Consider the following 13,944-nt stretch of genomic DNA (forward strand, 5'->3'; position numbering starts at 1 on the left):
CACATTCTTTATTGACTGTATATCAAATATATTTTAAATGTAACTGAAGATATGACATAATACAACATATCATATACAAGGAGGTCAATAGAGATAGACATATAGGTGAGAGAAAGCAATAATTTGTGTATTGAAGATAACACTTGGTGTAAGGGTTTGGAAAGACAAACCAGCATAAAAAGGGAAAATGTATAGGTAAATATTAGTAACTGCTGACTGCCACTTGACTTTGACTTGACTTTGATTTTGTTAATAACAGTAGGACTGTAATTTTTCAAGTGTTTAGGGGGTAGGAGTTAATAAGTTCTCACTTCTTCCTACCCCATTTTGAGCATATGTTAATTGAAACAAATATCTGTATTTACTCTTCTTTTTTATGCACTTCTTGTTACTGTGCACTATTTTATTTTTATATTTGTATCATGTTCGAATAAAATTTCAAATTTCAAAAAAAAAAAAAATTTCAAATAAAATTTAAAGACTTAAATCTTATTACAGACTTGTTCATCAAATCACTACGTTGCCTGTAGGAATTTTTAATGTCCAGCAGGTGTCAGTATTGAGTGACACAGTATCGACACAGTATCAATACAGTGTTGCTATGAGTCGAAACGCCTCAAGACGCCTCATTTACCCATCAATAGGATTTAGTTCCCCAAGAAGATGAAACTCTTATCACACCTGACACTTTTCTCCACCCATTCCACCCTGCTTGCATACACGTCTTCACCTCTTCTCCACACTCTCCATTGAATTGGACCGTTTAAATATTAACATCTTGTCCCATATTACTTCTACTCCCTATCCCACTTATGCTCCTCCCATATACACACATTATGTCTTTTGGCGACTAATCTTCATTCCTCGCTTTTCCAGAACATACCTCCACCTCTCTTACATCCTCCTCTACGTGTCCCCTGCTTTATTTGTATATTTGCATAAATGCACATATTTTTTACCGCCTAATAATGGCCAGACAGTGAAAAAAGTTACAGCTGACCGATTTTTTTTCAAATACCCAACTCCTCTAAAAGCTAAACTCTCTAAGAAATATGCTTGAAATGTGGTTTTATCACACATTTGTGACAAAGCAATGCAAAACAGTCCATTGTGGTGTAGTGGAAGAACTATTATTCATGACATAAAAATAAAAAAATTGTTAGAAATCTGTATATGCACAATATGCACTTCCCGTAGACTCTACTTTGTATTTAGATCTTGACTTTGACTGGGTCATTCAAACATATAGGCTAACTATGTTTTAATCTAATTCCATAGCACATCTGGCCATGTTTAGGAACGTTGTCCTGCTTGACTGTGAACCTTAACCCCAGTTTCAAGTATTTTGAAGCTTTTAACAAGTTTTACCTCAGGATTGTTCTCTGTTTATCTCCATCCACTCTGATCAGCTTCAATGTCCCTGCTAGAGAAAAGGATGATGTACAATGTTAGTGTTTTGCCTGCAGCTACAGTTCCATCGTTGTCTAATTCCAGTGCTCAGTGAGATAATCAAAGTTTGAGATTATGCAATTTCACAAAGGTGCACTACACTGGATGTTAATTAAGGGCTAAAATGTGGTCCCGATGCTAATCACGCTTTTTTAGATTTTTATTAAGAACTAAACCAAACCCTTTTTCTTTTGCATCCAGTTTGGGCACTGTTGTAAGTTGGTCCATCATATAAAATTGGGGCAAAATGAATTAAAGTAATATACATTTACAAAGCTCCATACATTGAGAAAATGCTAATGTAATGGCACTGTTTAGTCTTGTTAGAATGAACATTTCTGGATTCCAATTTCAAATTGGAATTTGAAAACTCCAAATTTGAATGAATTTCAAACAATTCATTTCTGGTCCTCCAACCTATTTTCAGTCTTGTAATTTACATGACCAGTCCTGGGTGTCTCTAGAGGCTGCTTCCCTGGCACAGCGGCCTCTCTTCCTCTTCAGAGTCCCACTCAGTCTAATGTAGCAGCCTGAAAGTGGCAGGAAGCAAAGGGGGGTGGGTTGGCCTCCCTACGGTCTCCCCTCTCCACTGGAGGAGCCGACCGCCTCTCCAAACAGCTGGTTCATCCCGGGGACATCACATTTAATGACTTCACGGCGATGAAAAATGCCTCATCAGCATCCTCACATTGATGGAAAGGGAATCTTAACCTGACAGAGAGTAGGCTGACCTTGAGTGAGAGCCTGGCATTCCTAATGAGCCAATCAGCAAGCATCTGCTCAGGTTTGCCGACAGCCAGCCTGAGGGCTGAGAGCGCATCTGAGGGACAAATTTACCATCAAACTAATCTAAAAAAAATATGATATATGCCACAGTTAATGCAGTGTTTGGTGTGAGCTTTTATCTAAAGTGCCTCATAATACATCGAGTGCAGATGATTTCACCATGGATGGTCCCAAAGGGAGAGGAGCCATTTTCTGCTCAGATAAGCCTTTGGATTTAAAGAGCATGTCACAGTGATGGAGATGGAGATGAATCAAGGATAGACAGGGGCAAAGTTCTGACTCATTGTCACAGTTTTTTCCTGAAATGAAAACTTGTGGATATGCTAACAGGGTAGAAGTTTGCCAATTTACTGCTCTGGTACCTGATCCAGAAATGAGAATAGGACAGATAGTTTGGATAACTTTGAGGCTATACTACTAATCAAACTTTGTGAATTCCCATCTTCTGTTATAGTACAGGTCTTCTATTGTTTAAAGGGCCAGTGTTAAGTATTTTCCAAGCACATAGTGCCTTTTTATAGCACAATCAAATAACTATGTTCCCATCAATTGTTATAAAAATGGTATATATTTTATGCATTGAAATCGGGCCTCTCTCTCTTTAAAAACTCCTGGTCTTTCTGAAACTCCGCCTTCAGGACGTTGTCACATCACTCCTTTATTAACCCTTTAACAACATTTTACCAGTGTTGCACTGAAAAGTGGCTTGTATGATGAGCTCAGAAGATGCACAATTCCATCAGGTGTTTGCTAATTGCTGCTGCTAGTCTGAAGGAGCTGAGTGGGGAAGTTGTGAGGAAGGGTGCCTTGTGAGACAGAAATTATAAACTGTAGCTTTAAGGACTGCGACAAAATGGCGACCTGTCCAGGGTGACCCCGCCTCTCGTTCGGAACATTAGCTGGAGATAGGCACCAGCAAACCTCCCGACCCCACTGAGGGACAAGGGTGTACAGAAAATGGATGGATGGATGGATGCATGAATGGATGGATGGATGGATGGATGGATGGATGGATGGATGGATGGATGGATGGATGGATGGATGGATAGCTTCAAGGAGGAGATTCGTCCTCAAAGGTGGCGCTAGGTCCACTCAAGCATTTTGTGAAGCTGAATGGTTGCTACGGGAGATTAAAGGTTTTCTCAAACATTCATGAAAGAATCAAAGCAACACTCCAGTTCTGTTTTTGATTAGGGAATAAACTTATGTAAACTTCAGAAAATTTGATTTGACATAATATTGTTTGTTTAATAAAATGAACCAAAACAACATTAATTTGATCAATTAGGCAAGATTTTTTCCTGTTTGCAAAACTAAACATTTGGAGCAGTTTACATTACACAGAAACATTAAAACACGTGTCGCTTTCTTATAGCTAGCTGTTATATAAATGAATGACATAAACAACCTTATGCACCACTATTAGCAGCCAGTTGGGGGAGGCATGGGCTGGTATAAGACTATTTATTATAGCATAGCAAACTTGAGATGAATAACACTTTCAATAAAGCCAATAAAATGGTTGCCATAATTTAACTGGCCGACAGTGCCAGTTAAATTATTATATTTCAAAACAGCCAAATCTGTCTTTTTCAGTCTTTCAGTCTCATCAAGACATTGAACTTATATTAATATTTCTGGTCAATCAACCAGAATTGGCTAGAAAAAAAAAAAGATGATACATGAAAATGGAGACATTTCATACCCTTTGAACATTTTCATAGTTTGTCATGGTAGAACTACAAACATGAGTTTGTTTTGTCAGGATTTTGTGTGACAGACTAACACAAATTGTGAAGAATTATGACAATGAATGCAAGGTTTCAACATCCTTCCATTATCACATACTCTTATCCTTACTGGGGAAGCCAGGGGTACTGGTACCAGCGGTCAACAGGCGAGAGGTGGGATCACCCTGGACAGATCGCCAGCCTATTGCAGGGCAACACAAAGACAGACAGGACAACAAACAATAATGCACACACACTTATAAACACTTACACACACACACTTAAGGAGAATTTAAAGAACCCAAATAACCTGACAGTCATGTTGTCTTTAATTTTTTGGTCTGTGGGAGGAAGCCAGAGTACCCAGAGAGAGCCCATACATGGACAGAGAGAACATGCAAACTCCATGCAGAAAGACCCGAGGCCGGGATTCAAATCCAGGACCTTCTATATGCAAAGCAGGAGTGCTAGGTTTCAACACGTTTTACAGAAATATATATATTGTTTGAGCATTAATATGGTTGTACTCTGATATTATCATGAACAAGGAACCCAGCAGACAGGTTAGGGAAGAAGATGTTTAAAGCAAGGTTAGGTTCTGAGACAATATGATCTGAACATCTTAGAGAGCTCTGTTCAATCCATCATCATGGAGAACATAACAGAAAACCTTTAACTCACTCAAGACATGTAAACTCACAGATCAGGGCAAGGAGAGCATCATTCAGACAAGAGGATGGATAAACTCCAGTTTGACAACCTGTTGACAGTGTTATTATGAGTTATGCACTCCAAAAATCTGGCTTTCATAAAACAGAAGAATGGGTAAAACTATTATCGAATGAAGTCCAATTTAAAGTTTGTAGCAAGTCATGTAGGGGCAAGAGTAAGAAGGTATAGAAATGGAACTGTCTTACATACCTGTACAACCCTATGTGTGGCACAATAGTACTGCCACACATACTATGTTTCACCGTACCCACAGTGAAACATGGTGGTGGAGGGGTCAGGAACATCCCTGTTCCTTTGTTGGTCATATAGCTGATGAATAGATGTAGATAAATGAAGGAAAACTCTACTAGAAAACCTATTTGATGGCACATAAGACTGAGTGAAAGTTTACCTTCCATGAATGGTTCACATCACTGCAGATTCATCTGCCATAATGATGCAGTCTAAAGACCAGGATCTAAATCAAATTGAGAATAAATGCTTTCCTTCTAATCAAACTGAGTTTAATAAAATCTAAAACCAAAACATATACGAATTGTGATATGCAAGTCTGTGTGAAAAGATGGAAGCAAGGTCCAGTTCAAAAATGGGGAAAATGTCTGCGCCTGATAAGGCTGCGTGGAGCGGCCTGGGTGTCCAGCAGCACAATAACAAAGGCTGGATTTATTGGTTCTGGTTGCATTTGTGCTTAGATTAAAAAACACCTGGTGCTGATAACACACACATGCACATACATCCACGCGTCACACGCACGCGCGCGCGCGCGCACGCACGCACGCACGCACGCACGCACGCACGCACACACACACACACACACACACACACGCACACACACACACACACACACACACACACCACACACACACACAGAACAATAGCAGATGTGAGCAAATCATCCATTGCTGGCAGCTTTAACAACCTTCTGAGTGAGTCGGGGCACAGCGGCAGGGCAGGAGGATGAAGTCCAGGTCGTTGCAGGCACAATGCTCCCTTATCAGGGCGCTGGTGTGGAACATCTGGACCGGATGTGTGAGCTGTGGCTCGCCTACAGAACACGGTAACACGCTGATGCTTTACTAATCCACTTATGTTTTTTTTTCTTCTCCCGCAAAATAAAATCCCCACCATTTAGCTTCCATTCATGATTTTATTACAACGGCAAAGCGAAACAGCACAACAGTAAAGCGATTCTTAGTTCTTGTAGGGTTAACATTGATGCATACTGCCACCTTCTGGTCAATCATCCCAAACATTGACAGAGTGTAAAATGAAGCTGATGAATCTACTAATGATGTTATCTAGAATGACATAATAAATATGCCTATGTAATCTGAGAAGTCTCGGAAATGTAATAGCTGAAAATTAACTACGTAGCTACAGTTCCAGTAAAGATGTGTTTATACTCAGAGAGCTTCCTTGTACCTGAATGGTCAAATGTTTCATCAACAAAAGAAATAAAAAATGATTCCACAGAAATATACATGTTTGTAAATGTTAATGCCTTTGAATGTGTGCTTAACTGAAAATTGTTTACCAAAGAATGTTGTAAACTAATCAGATTTGAGTGTATAGTCTCTTCTGCTGCCCCCTGCTGGTCAAAAAATAATTATTTCCAAGCATATCAATAATCAATGATAATAACAACTTTAAATGCTTAGGTTCTTGGATTTTCCTGTGCCTGCTTTCATCTGTTCTAAGAGTATGGCTTGAGTAATAAATACTGGAGGTGAAGCTACCTCAAATCAACAAAAACGTGAAAACAGAGGAACAAACAACAAAGATTAAAACTGAATTGTTTGATTCTCTATGTCTGGTTTCTGGGAAGAAAACCTGTTTTCTAAGAGTTAATTTTTTTCATCATTACAAAGGACGAACAGTGAGGGTGATGTCAGGGCCCCGCTGCGGGATGATGTAGCGCTCCTCCCTGAGCAGACGCAGCAGTAAGTCCTGGGTGTCGCTGGGCCAGCGGTAGATCCTGGTGTTCTGGAGCCAGCTGGGCACGTGTCTCTAACAGAAACAGAGGCAGCAGAATGGGTCAGCAAACAGGGGACCCGTCTCTTGAAGTCTCTTTATCTCAGCTCTACACACTCCCAACAGCTCATTCCCCTTTTTATCACAGCGCTCGTCTGTTTAGTATGGCTCAAACGTTAAGAAGAACCGAACATATTTTAAATTAGGATGAAGACGCCATGTGGTCCAGACCAAAGACAGAGACCATCCATGCTGTTATCAACTTCAGTCCAAATTCCATTCTTTGTGATGCTGTGGGAGTTCCCAGGGTAGTTTGAAAACCACATTTACTTCCCTTTCTTAACTGACAGAAGAAGGGGAGGGTACTGCACAGAGGTTGTTTTAAAATATACAATGGTGTTTAAATTAAAAAGGCACTAAATAATGTTTTCTCTGCTATTTCAGGTTAGATGGTGTCTCTGATTTTAATAAGTTTTGTCATGCAGTCAAGTCAAGTTTATTTGGCACATTTCATCAAGGCAGTTCAAAGTGTTTTGCTTCATAAAAACGTCATACAGTCACCAAGTATGAAAAAAAGTAATAAACGTTACATTTTGTCAAATGCCAACATCAAAATCAGTAAACATGCAGAAAGAATCTCTGGGGTTGAATCCTAACCTGGGATCTTTCTGAGCTTATATGTTCTTCCTGCTCATTCATGGGTTCTCTTTGGGTATACCAGCTTCCTCTTACAGTCCATACATAAACAGGACTGTTGGGTCAAATTGTTCACTCTGAATTGTCAATTGGTAAGTGTGTGCGTTCCCGGTTGTCTTGTGTTTCCCTGTGGTGATCTGGTCAGAGTGTACTCTACCTCTTCAGAGTTCAGATCCTGGTCTTTGTGTATAGAATTTGTAAGTTCTCCCTATCCATGGTATTTGGACAATTTAAATTTCTTATTGGTGTTCGCCTGGTAGTTTGCTTTGACTTCTTTGATGAATTGGCAACATGTCCAGGGTGTACCTTGAACACTGACAACTTGATATGGGCACTGGCTCCTCATGACATGCAGGAGTTGTGCTGGTATTAAAGCTGGATGGATCTTAGGAGATGTTTAATAGTCAGAATTAACAACATGAAGATTTTTGTGAAAGTCGGTTCTTACCTTAGTTGCATTGGGAAACAGCACAGGAACCAGTCTGAAGTTTAGACAGCCTTGTTGGATGTACTCATTTTGAATCTGTGGCAGAGCAAAGGATAGATAGTGGTACACCACAACTTTCACATAGGGTAAACCATCTACTTGTTTTTTTCTGTTAGGAGTGTCACTGTCCAGCATGACTGCAATCAGATCCTGTGCACAGCCAACTGACCTGGTTGTGAATGTACTTGGTGTGGAGGCCGTGGTCGTTATCTCCACCTCCCTCCACATCCTCCTTATACTTGGGGCTGATGACCACGATGATGAGCACTGATTTCTGTCAAACAACACCACTCAGTCAACTTTTAGAAAATACTCTGTATTGATGGGTATTGACAGGTCATCAGACAGACTCACATCATTCAGGTAGCGATCCATCCACTTATTAATGCCCATTCTTCGGATCGGATTGTCAAAGATGTCGATCTGTGGAGATTCATGCAAGCTCAGTGTGTGAAACGTCTGATTGCCTCAAACGCTGATTGAAAGGTTAGGAGACTTACAGCTGGTTTGAAACCCTGGCTGGTCAAAAATCCGACAAAATTAATGATTTCGCCAGCAGTGTCCACGGAATATGTGATAAAAACATTCCCTGGAATAGAGAGGTGAGTGAAACACCTTTTACCAGGAGAGGATGACGTAGCAAGCACCTGCTATATAAGGATATAGCTTACTGCTCTCCTCAGGCAAGCTGATGGTCTTCCTGATCTCTCCAGTGAACGCTCCTGCACCTGCAGCAGAACAACCCACGCTGACTTCACGCATCACGTTAACAGGAGGGGGTGTGCACTGAGGCATTAAACCTTGAGCAACATCTGGAGCCTCTTCAAGCTGAGGAGTGCTCTGTGGGACATTCCTGCAGAGGAATCCAAGATATAATCCACCGTGAAGACAAAGTGCAGAGAGTATTATATACACACCACTGCTAAATAAGTAGAGATCTGAAAACAAACTGTTGTTTTTGCAGTGGAAGGTCCTGATAGTAGCGACAGTTATTCTTCTGGTGATGGGGTGTGGGATGGTGATACTGTCTCTGTACTGGAGCAGGGCCTGCAGGGAAGAATGGTAGAACAAATATATATAGGCCTGTCACAATAAGCAATAAATCAATTAATTGGTTTCCCCCAGAAAACTTGCTAAGCCCGGTGGTCGGGGCATCGAGGCGGTCCACCGTGTTTTTGTATTAAAAATATTAAGTTGACAGGAAATGTAAAAGTATTACTGTGTAATTATATGTTACAGGAAAAGATCTCCAGTGAAATGCTATTTAAACCCACAACTAGTCTAAAAACAACAAATTTGCACTTCTGTTTAATCCAAATTAAGTCAGCGGCTCCATCAGGCCCCGAGGGCCTCAGTGCCCCCATAAACACTAATATTTTAAAACAGACCACAGATACATAAATGTAACACTTGTTTATTGAGATTATCAATGCTGTTAAATTTTATCCAATTGTTTAGGCATACATACATTAAATGATTTTAAATTGTTTAACATTTAAATACAAGATTTTAAGGAGCTGTCAAGTTCACTTTGTAAAACTTCAAAGAACAATATTCATAGTTAGATTGTTTTGTTACCATAGCAACAATCTGATGCTGTGAGTTTAATCTTTGAACTACTCCCTTCTCCCAGATTTCACTAAATCTAACACAGAAGCTGTTAGAGGTGCTGATATTTTTAGCAACAAAAGGGGCCCCTAAATCAAATTCTGCTCAAGGCCTCATCCAGCCTTGGACCCGCCCTGCAGGATGAGTTAAATCTGCTGCACTAGCAGAGATGCGCAACAAACAGGAGATTTAATTCAATGCTGCTTATGTGGCTTTAGTAGCTCTTCCATTTTATGTCTGTTGAGTTTTTAATAAGTGTCACAGAAACTATTCTGGTTGGTCGAGTTTATGGGACGAGTTTCTCAGATCTCCGTGCGGCTGCGCGTATTAACTCTAAGTAGACAACACATTTGATATGGTTTGATACATCGTGTAACCGGAAAAATAATACTAAAAAAAATAATAAAATAATATAAAATCAGTGTGGTGCGTGACTCCGAGGAGAGCGCGAAAGCTCATCACCAGGCTGAACCTGCATGATGAGGTTAGCGCTGCTGGTTATCCACAAACTCTCCAGCCAACCGGGAACACAGACATAAACTTTACAGGGAAGACAGACACAGAGCCACACGCTGGGCAGCGTGTTGAGATGTAAACCCTGCATATAATTGTTCGTTCACAAAGATAAATCATTCTCACCACTTCGCTACAAGTTATTCCTGCAGTTCACATTGAGCTGCGCAACCAGAGCTAACGCTGCGGGTTTTAAACTCTTACCTAGAGTTCTCCAAAGGTTCATAATTCCTCACAGTAGGTTTGTGTAAATATCCATACAGGTCAGCCTGTGTCCAGTTTGAGAGAAAGGAGGCGGCAGCGCGAGCCCGCTGAGGTAAAGCAGCTGCAGCGCGCGAGGCGAAGCGCAGAGACGCCAGCTGAGTGATTAGTCTGCGCGCGTCGGCTTTAAATGCATAAACTATAAACCTTTAGGAATAAATCTGCTCTGCTGGTGAAATGCTAAGAGAAAAGAGACGCTTGCAGCCCGGCTTTAAAAAACAAACAAACAAACAAACAAAAAAAGATTTTTTTATTTTTTGAATTTTCCTAGAAACGTAAACAAGCAAGGCTTAGCCTGGTGGCGGGGCTAGTAAAGCATGGCGGGCCGCCAGGCTTATAATACACAGGGGGAAACCCTGAATTGCATAATAAATAAAAACAAACTCAGTAATTTACATTTGTATAATTTATCAATTTTCCCTTTTCTCTTTCTTTCCACCATTACCTGGATGACAGTATTTAGTTTGGTGCTTTGATTTCAACTATTTCTTTTTTTGAAGGATAATTTTGTCCACGGAGACTTCATAATTCATTTTATTTGTTGTTTTTATTTTTTATTTTAGATATTTAAAGAGTTCCAGTGTTGAATGTTTGTTAAAATATACAGTTTATTGTTCTTTTAGAATGAGTTGTAATATAATTAATGTTATATTATTTGAAAATTGTCTCAAATAAACAATATAATTGTTTATCGCAATAACTTCTGGGACAATTTATCGTCCATAAAAATCTGTTATCATCACAGGCCTACTTGTATAGATGGTGTGCATTTCAGCCACAACGGATTAACCTTTCACACAAACACAAAACTCTTTATCACAGATGCTCAAACTTTTGAAAGCTGATACCAGATATGTTCAGTAACCTTGAATTCATTGTTAGAGCAACACGGAAGTGGCTGAATTACATAACAGACCATATAAATCTGTCTCAGCATGGGTCTTCACTGACAGTCTTTGTGTTTCATGACATGTTAACAAATTAACATCATCGATATTGAGTTACATATGGATAAATCAAGAACATGAATTACTTTGGAAGGCACAGTATGGGTTCCCTTTTCACAGACTTCATTTTCTTACTTACTTAAAAGGTTAACTATTCAAAATAATGGATTGAAAAGAGGTGTAAACAAAAGGTTCTTCAGGGTAAACACATGTGCACTGTGTTTACAAGGGTACATGTTACCCTTACTGTTAGAGTGAACATCATGTTGAATATACAGCAGTTCCACTGACCTGGCATACACAGTTGGTGTTGTGGCACACTGTGGTGAACCCAGTTCATGTTTGACATGAGTGGTAACGGAGGCTCCAAGGATTCTGCTTCTTCAAAAGAATAGTCTGAAGTGCCTGTGAGGCCCCTCCTCTGACCATTCCTGGGGTCCTGTTCGTAAAATGGCTGGTTCTGTCTTACTGGGTGAGCCGCATGTTGGGGCATAAAGCGAGGGTCAGCATAAGCCTGAGAAGCTGCTCTTCCTTCGTATTGACACAGTCCCTCAGGGAGCATAGCAGGGCCCACCCCACTCACTTCCCTACCACAGCCATGCTTCTCAACTTTCCTGACGCTCTCTTCATGTCCGCCACACTGGTCACAAGAAGGGAACGAGGCCAAGTCAATACCTGAGACTGTCATCCGCTCATCCGTCTCAACAGGAATGCTCCGATGAGAGCAAGGACCTAAGAGAACAAGCCAAAAGGAAAATAAGTTTACAGTTTACAGGGAACTACTTTCTGATCAACAAGACAGATCTTCCTGAAACACAGCAAGACTGAGGAAGAAAGTGTTGCCTACCTTTGTGACTGTCCATTTTCTTCACAGGAAGCTACTTTAGGGGAAAGGAGAACAACATTTCAGCAACCTAAGAAAACAGAACACCCTTCATACCATTCTACCCAACATAGAGAAACAAACACAGAATGTTGCATAAGAACTGCTATGACAGTTTTTATGCTTACCCGGAGTCAGGATCAACAAACAGAAACTGCTGCTACTACTGAAAATATCACAGAACATGGAAAAGCCTTTCCCAGGAGTACCTTTACTAGGTTATTAATCTTTGTCACTGAAGTGTATGAAGCAACAACTCTACCTGTTCAGGCTGGCTGGGATGTAATGCGATCACACAGAAACTAGTACAAAGGTCAGAAATACTGATTTGAAGCTAAGGCAGGTGTGTTTCCCAAAGAAGGAGAAAATCTCACAAGTTTTGGTGTTCAGAACTACAAAACAAGAACAAATAAGAACAAATAAGAATAAAGAGAAACGTGATCTGACCCACCTTAGCTAAAGTCTTCCGATTCCTCAACTACTGAGCAGACCTGTTCTGAAGCAAACAGGAAACATTCCTTCTTCCTGGTTTATGCAAAGTTTTTCAGTCTCGTGACCCATTTATGCAAATGGCATTGGGCAATAAGTCCAGTACTGCCCATCAGGTTGTTTCTACAGCTACACTGTCAGGTGTAACTGTTTGACCTGATATTTAAACGGGAAAGAACAATAACCCCTCCCACCCTCTCCCCCCTAAAAAAAACATACTTTTAAAACAGCTTATTGAATATATCTTTCTCTGTGATACATTGCACAGTTAATTTATTTTATAGATTATTTTGCTTTAATCTTCACTAAAAATATAAAAGCTTTATTATATAAGTAAGATTAAAACAAAGTGCACAACATAAACTAACTGCTTTGGTTAAAAAAACAAACTTGCCAGTCATCTTATAGTTTGTCAACAATAAGTTTAAAATAGGTTTATCTTAATAAGAATAATGGGTAACACTTTATTTGAAGGGCGTGAATAAGACTGACATGACACTGTCATAAACACCTGTAATTGAACATGAATAAGCCTTCATGAATATTTATGACTGTTGTCATAAAGCGTCATTCGGTAAATTATGACACTTTTGACAAAGTTGACATTGTTCATTATGTCTTTGTTATGACAACTTGACATTAACCAATAAATTATTACTGATATAAATTTGTTCTAAAAGTATTACTGATTGCACTTTAAAAATTAGGTAACTTTATGTTAATAAAGGTAAAGTTTAAACAGTGGTGTGAGGCCTGTCGCGATAAACGATAAATCAATTAATCGCACGATAAATTAAACCTATTGACCTCATTTTAATTATCGGCTTTATCGTCTCTTCCTGCCTTTTTTCTTTCTGTTGATGACACTGAACGAAAAAAGGCTAAACTCCGGTGCTCTCCACTGACAAATCTCTTCCTCATTTTCTTAGTGTAATGTCCAGCGCACATTACACGAGTTGTCGGCCGACAGTCGGCCCATTTTCAAAACCTAAGACACATTAGCCGACAGAAATCCCAGGTATAACGGTTCGATAGGGTTCGTCGTGCTGTGTGGTGTCCAGCCACATGAGCACAAAATAAAGGCTACAAGTCCAGTTAACTAATTTTAAAATCAGGCATTAATCAATGCTTTACTAGAATCTACCTGCAATGCATGCGGCTAGAGTCAGCGTAAAGTCCTGACTCAATGAAAATCATTATAACCTATTTATGTCACGTTAACGAAGAACAGCTGAAAACTTACCGGGTTTATCAACTGCGGTAGCAATTTGGCTCCAATTCCTCCCCTTGTCATTTCTATATTCTTTGCACAAAATGTTAAATAAATATTAATGTTAATGTATTAATGACATAAACACTGGCAATCACCCTAGTGTATGCACTACTACACCC

The 13,944-nt window shown here is 39.8% G+C and overlaps 1 protein-coding gene across 4 annotated transcripts; it reads right to left on the reverse strand.

Moving 5' to 3' along the window:
* Positions 1-5,830: 5,830 nt before the first annotated feature.
* traf3ip2a (TRAF3 interacting protein 2a) lies at positions 5,831-12,627 on the reverse strand. 4 transcript variants are annotated; one of them, XM_008398538.2, is made up of 10 exons: positions 12,515-12,627; positions 12,028-12,061; positions 11,472-11,912; positions 8,802-8,898; positions 8,523-8,704; positions 8,352-8,440; positions 8,206-8,274; positions 8,021-8,125; positions 7,813-7,887; positions 5,831-6,704 (listed from the first exon to the last, which is right to left on the reverse strand). In XM_008398538.2, the coding sequence occupies exons 2-10, from the start codon at positions 12,041-12,043 to the stop codon at positions 6,558-6,560; spliced, it is 1,221 nt and encodes a 406-aa protein (XP_008396760.2). In that variant the 5' UTR covers positions 12,044-12,061; positions 12,515-12,627; the 3' UTR covers positions 5,831-6,557. The 4 variants fall into 4 exon arrangements, with proteins under 4 accessions (XP_008396760.2, XP_017157555.2, XP_008396761.2 ...); XM_017302066.2 differs by having other exon boundaries at positions 12,028-12,058; positions 12,515-12,607; XM_008398539.3 differs by having other exon boundaries at positions 12,028-12,094; positions 12,515-12,591.
* Positions 12,628-13,944: the final 1,317 nt, after the last annotated feature.

The sequence above is a fragment of the Poecilia reticulata genome, chromosome 21 (genome assembly GCF_904066995.2).
Source record: "Poecilia reticulata chromosome 21, P_reticulata-male-v2, whole genome shotgun sequence".
In the NCBI taxonomy this organism is placed as follows: Eukaryota; Metazoa; Chordata; class Actinopteri; order Cyprinodontiformes; family Poeciliidae; genus Poecilia; species Poecilia reticulata.

What these genes read in the sequence shown, in the direction of transcription:
- traf3ip2a (XM_008398538.2), bottom strand. An exon ending in CAGCTTGCCTGAGGAGAGCA is followed by an intron (nt 8,441 to 8,522) that starts GTAAGCTATATC and finishes TCTCTATTCCAG; the next exon opens with GGAATGTTTTTATCACATAT. An exon ending in TGGATCGCTACCTGAATGAT is followed by an intron (nt 8,126 to 8,205) that starts GTGAGTCTGTCT and finishes GTTGTTTGACAG; the next exon opens with AAATCAGTGCTCATCATCGT.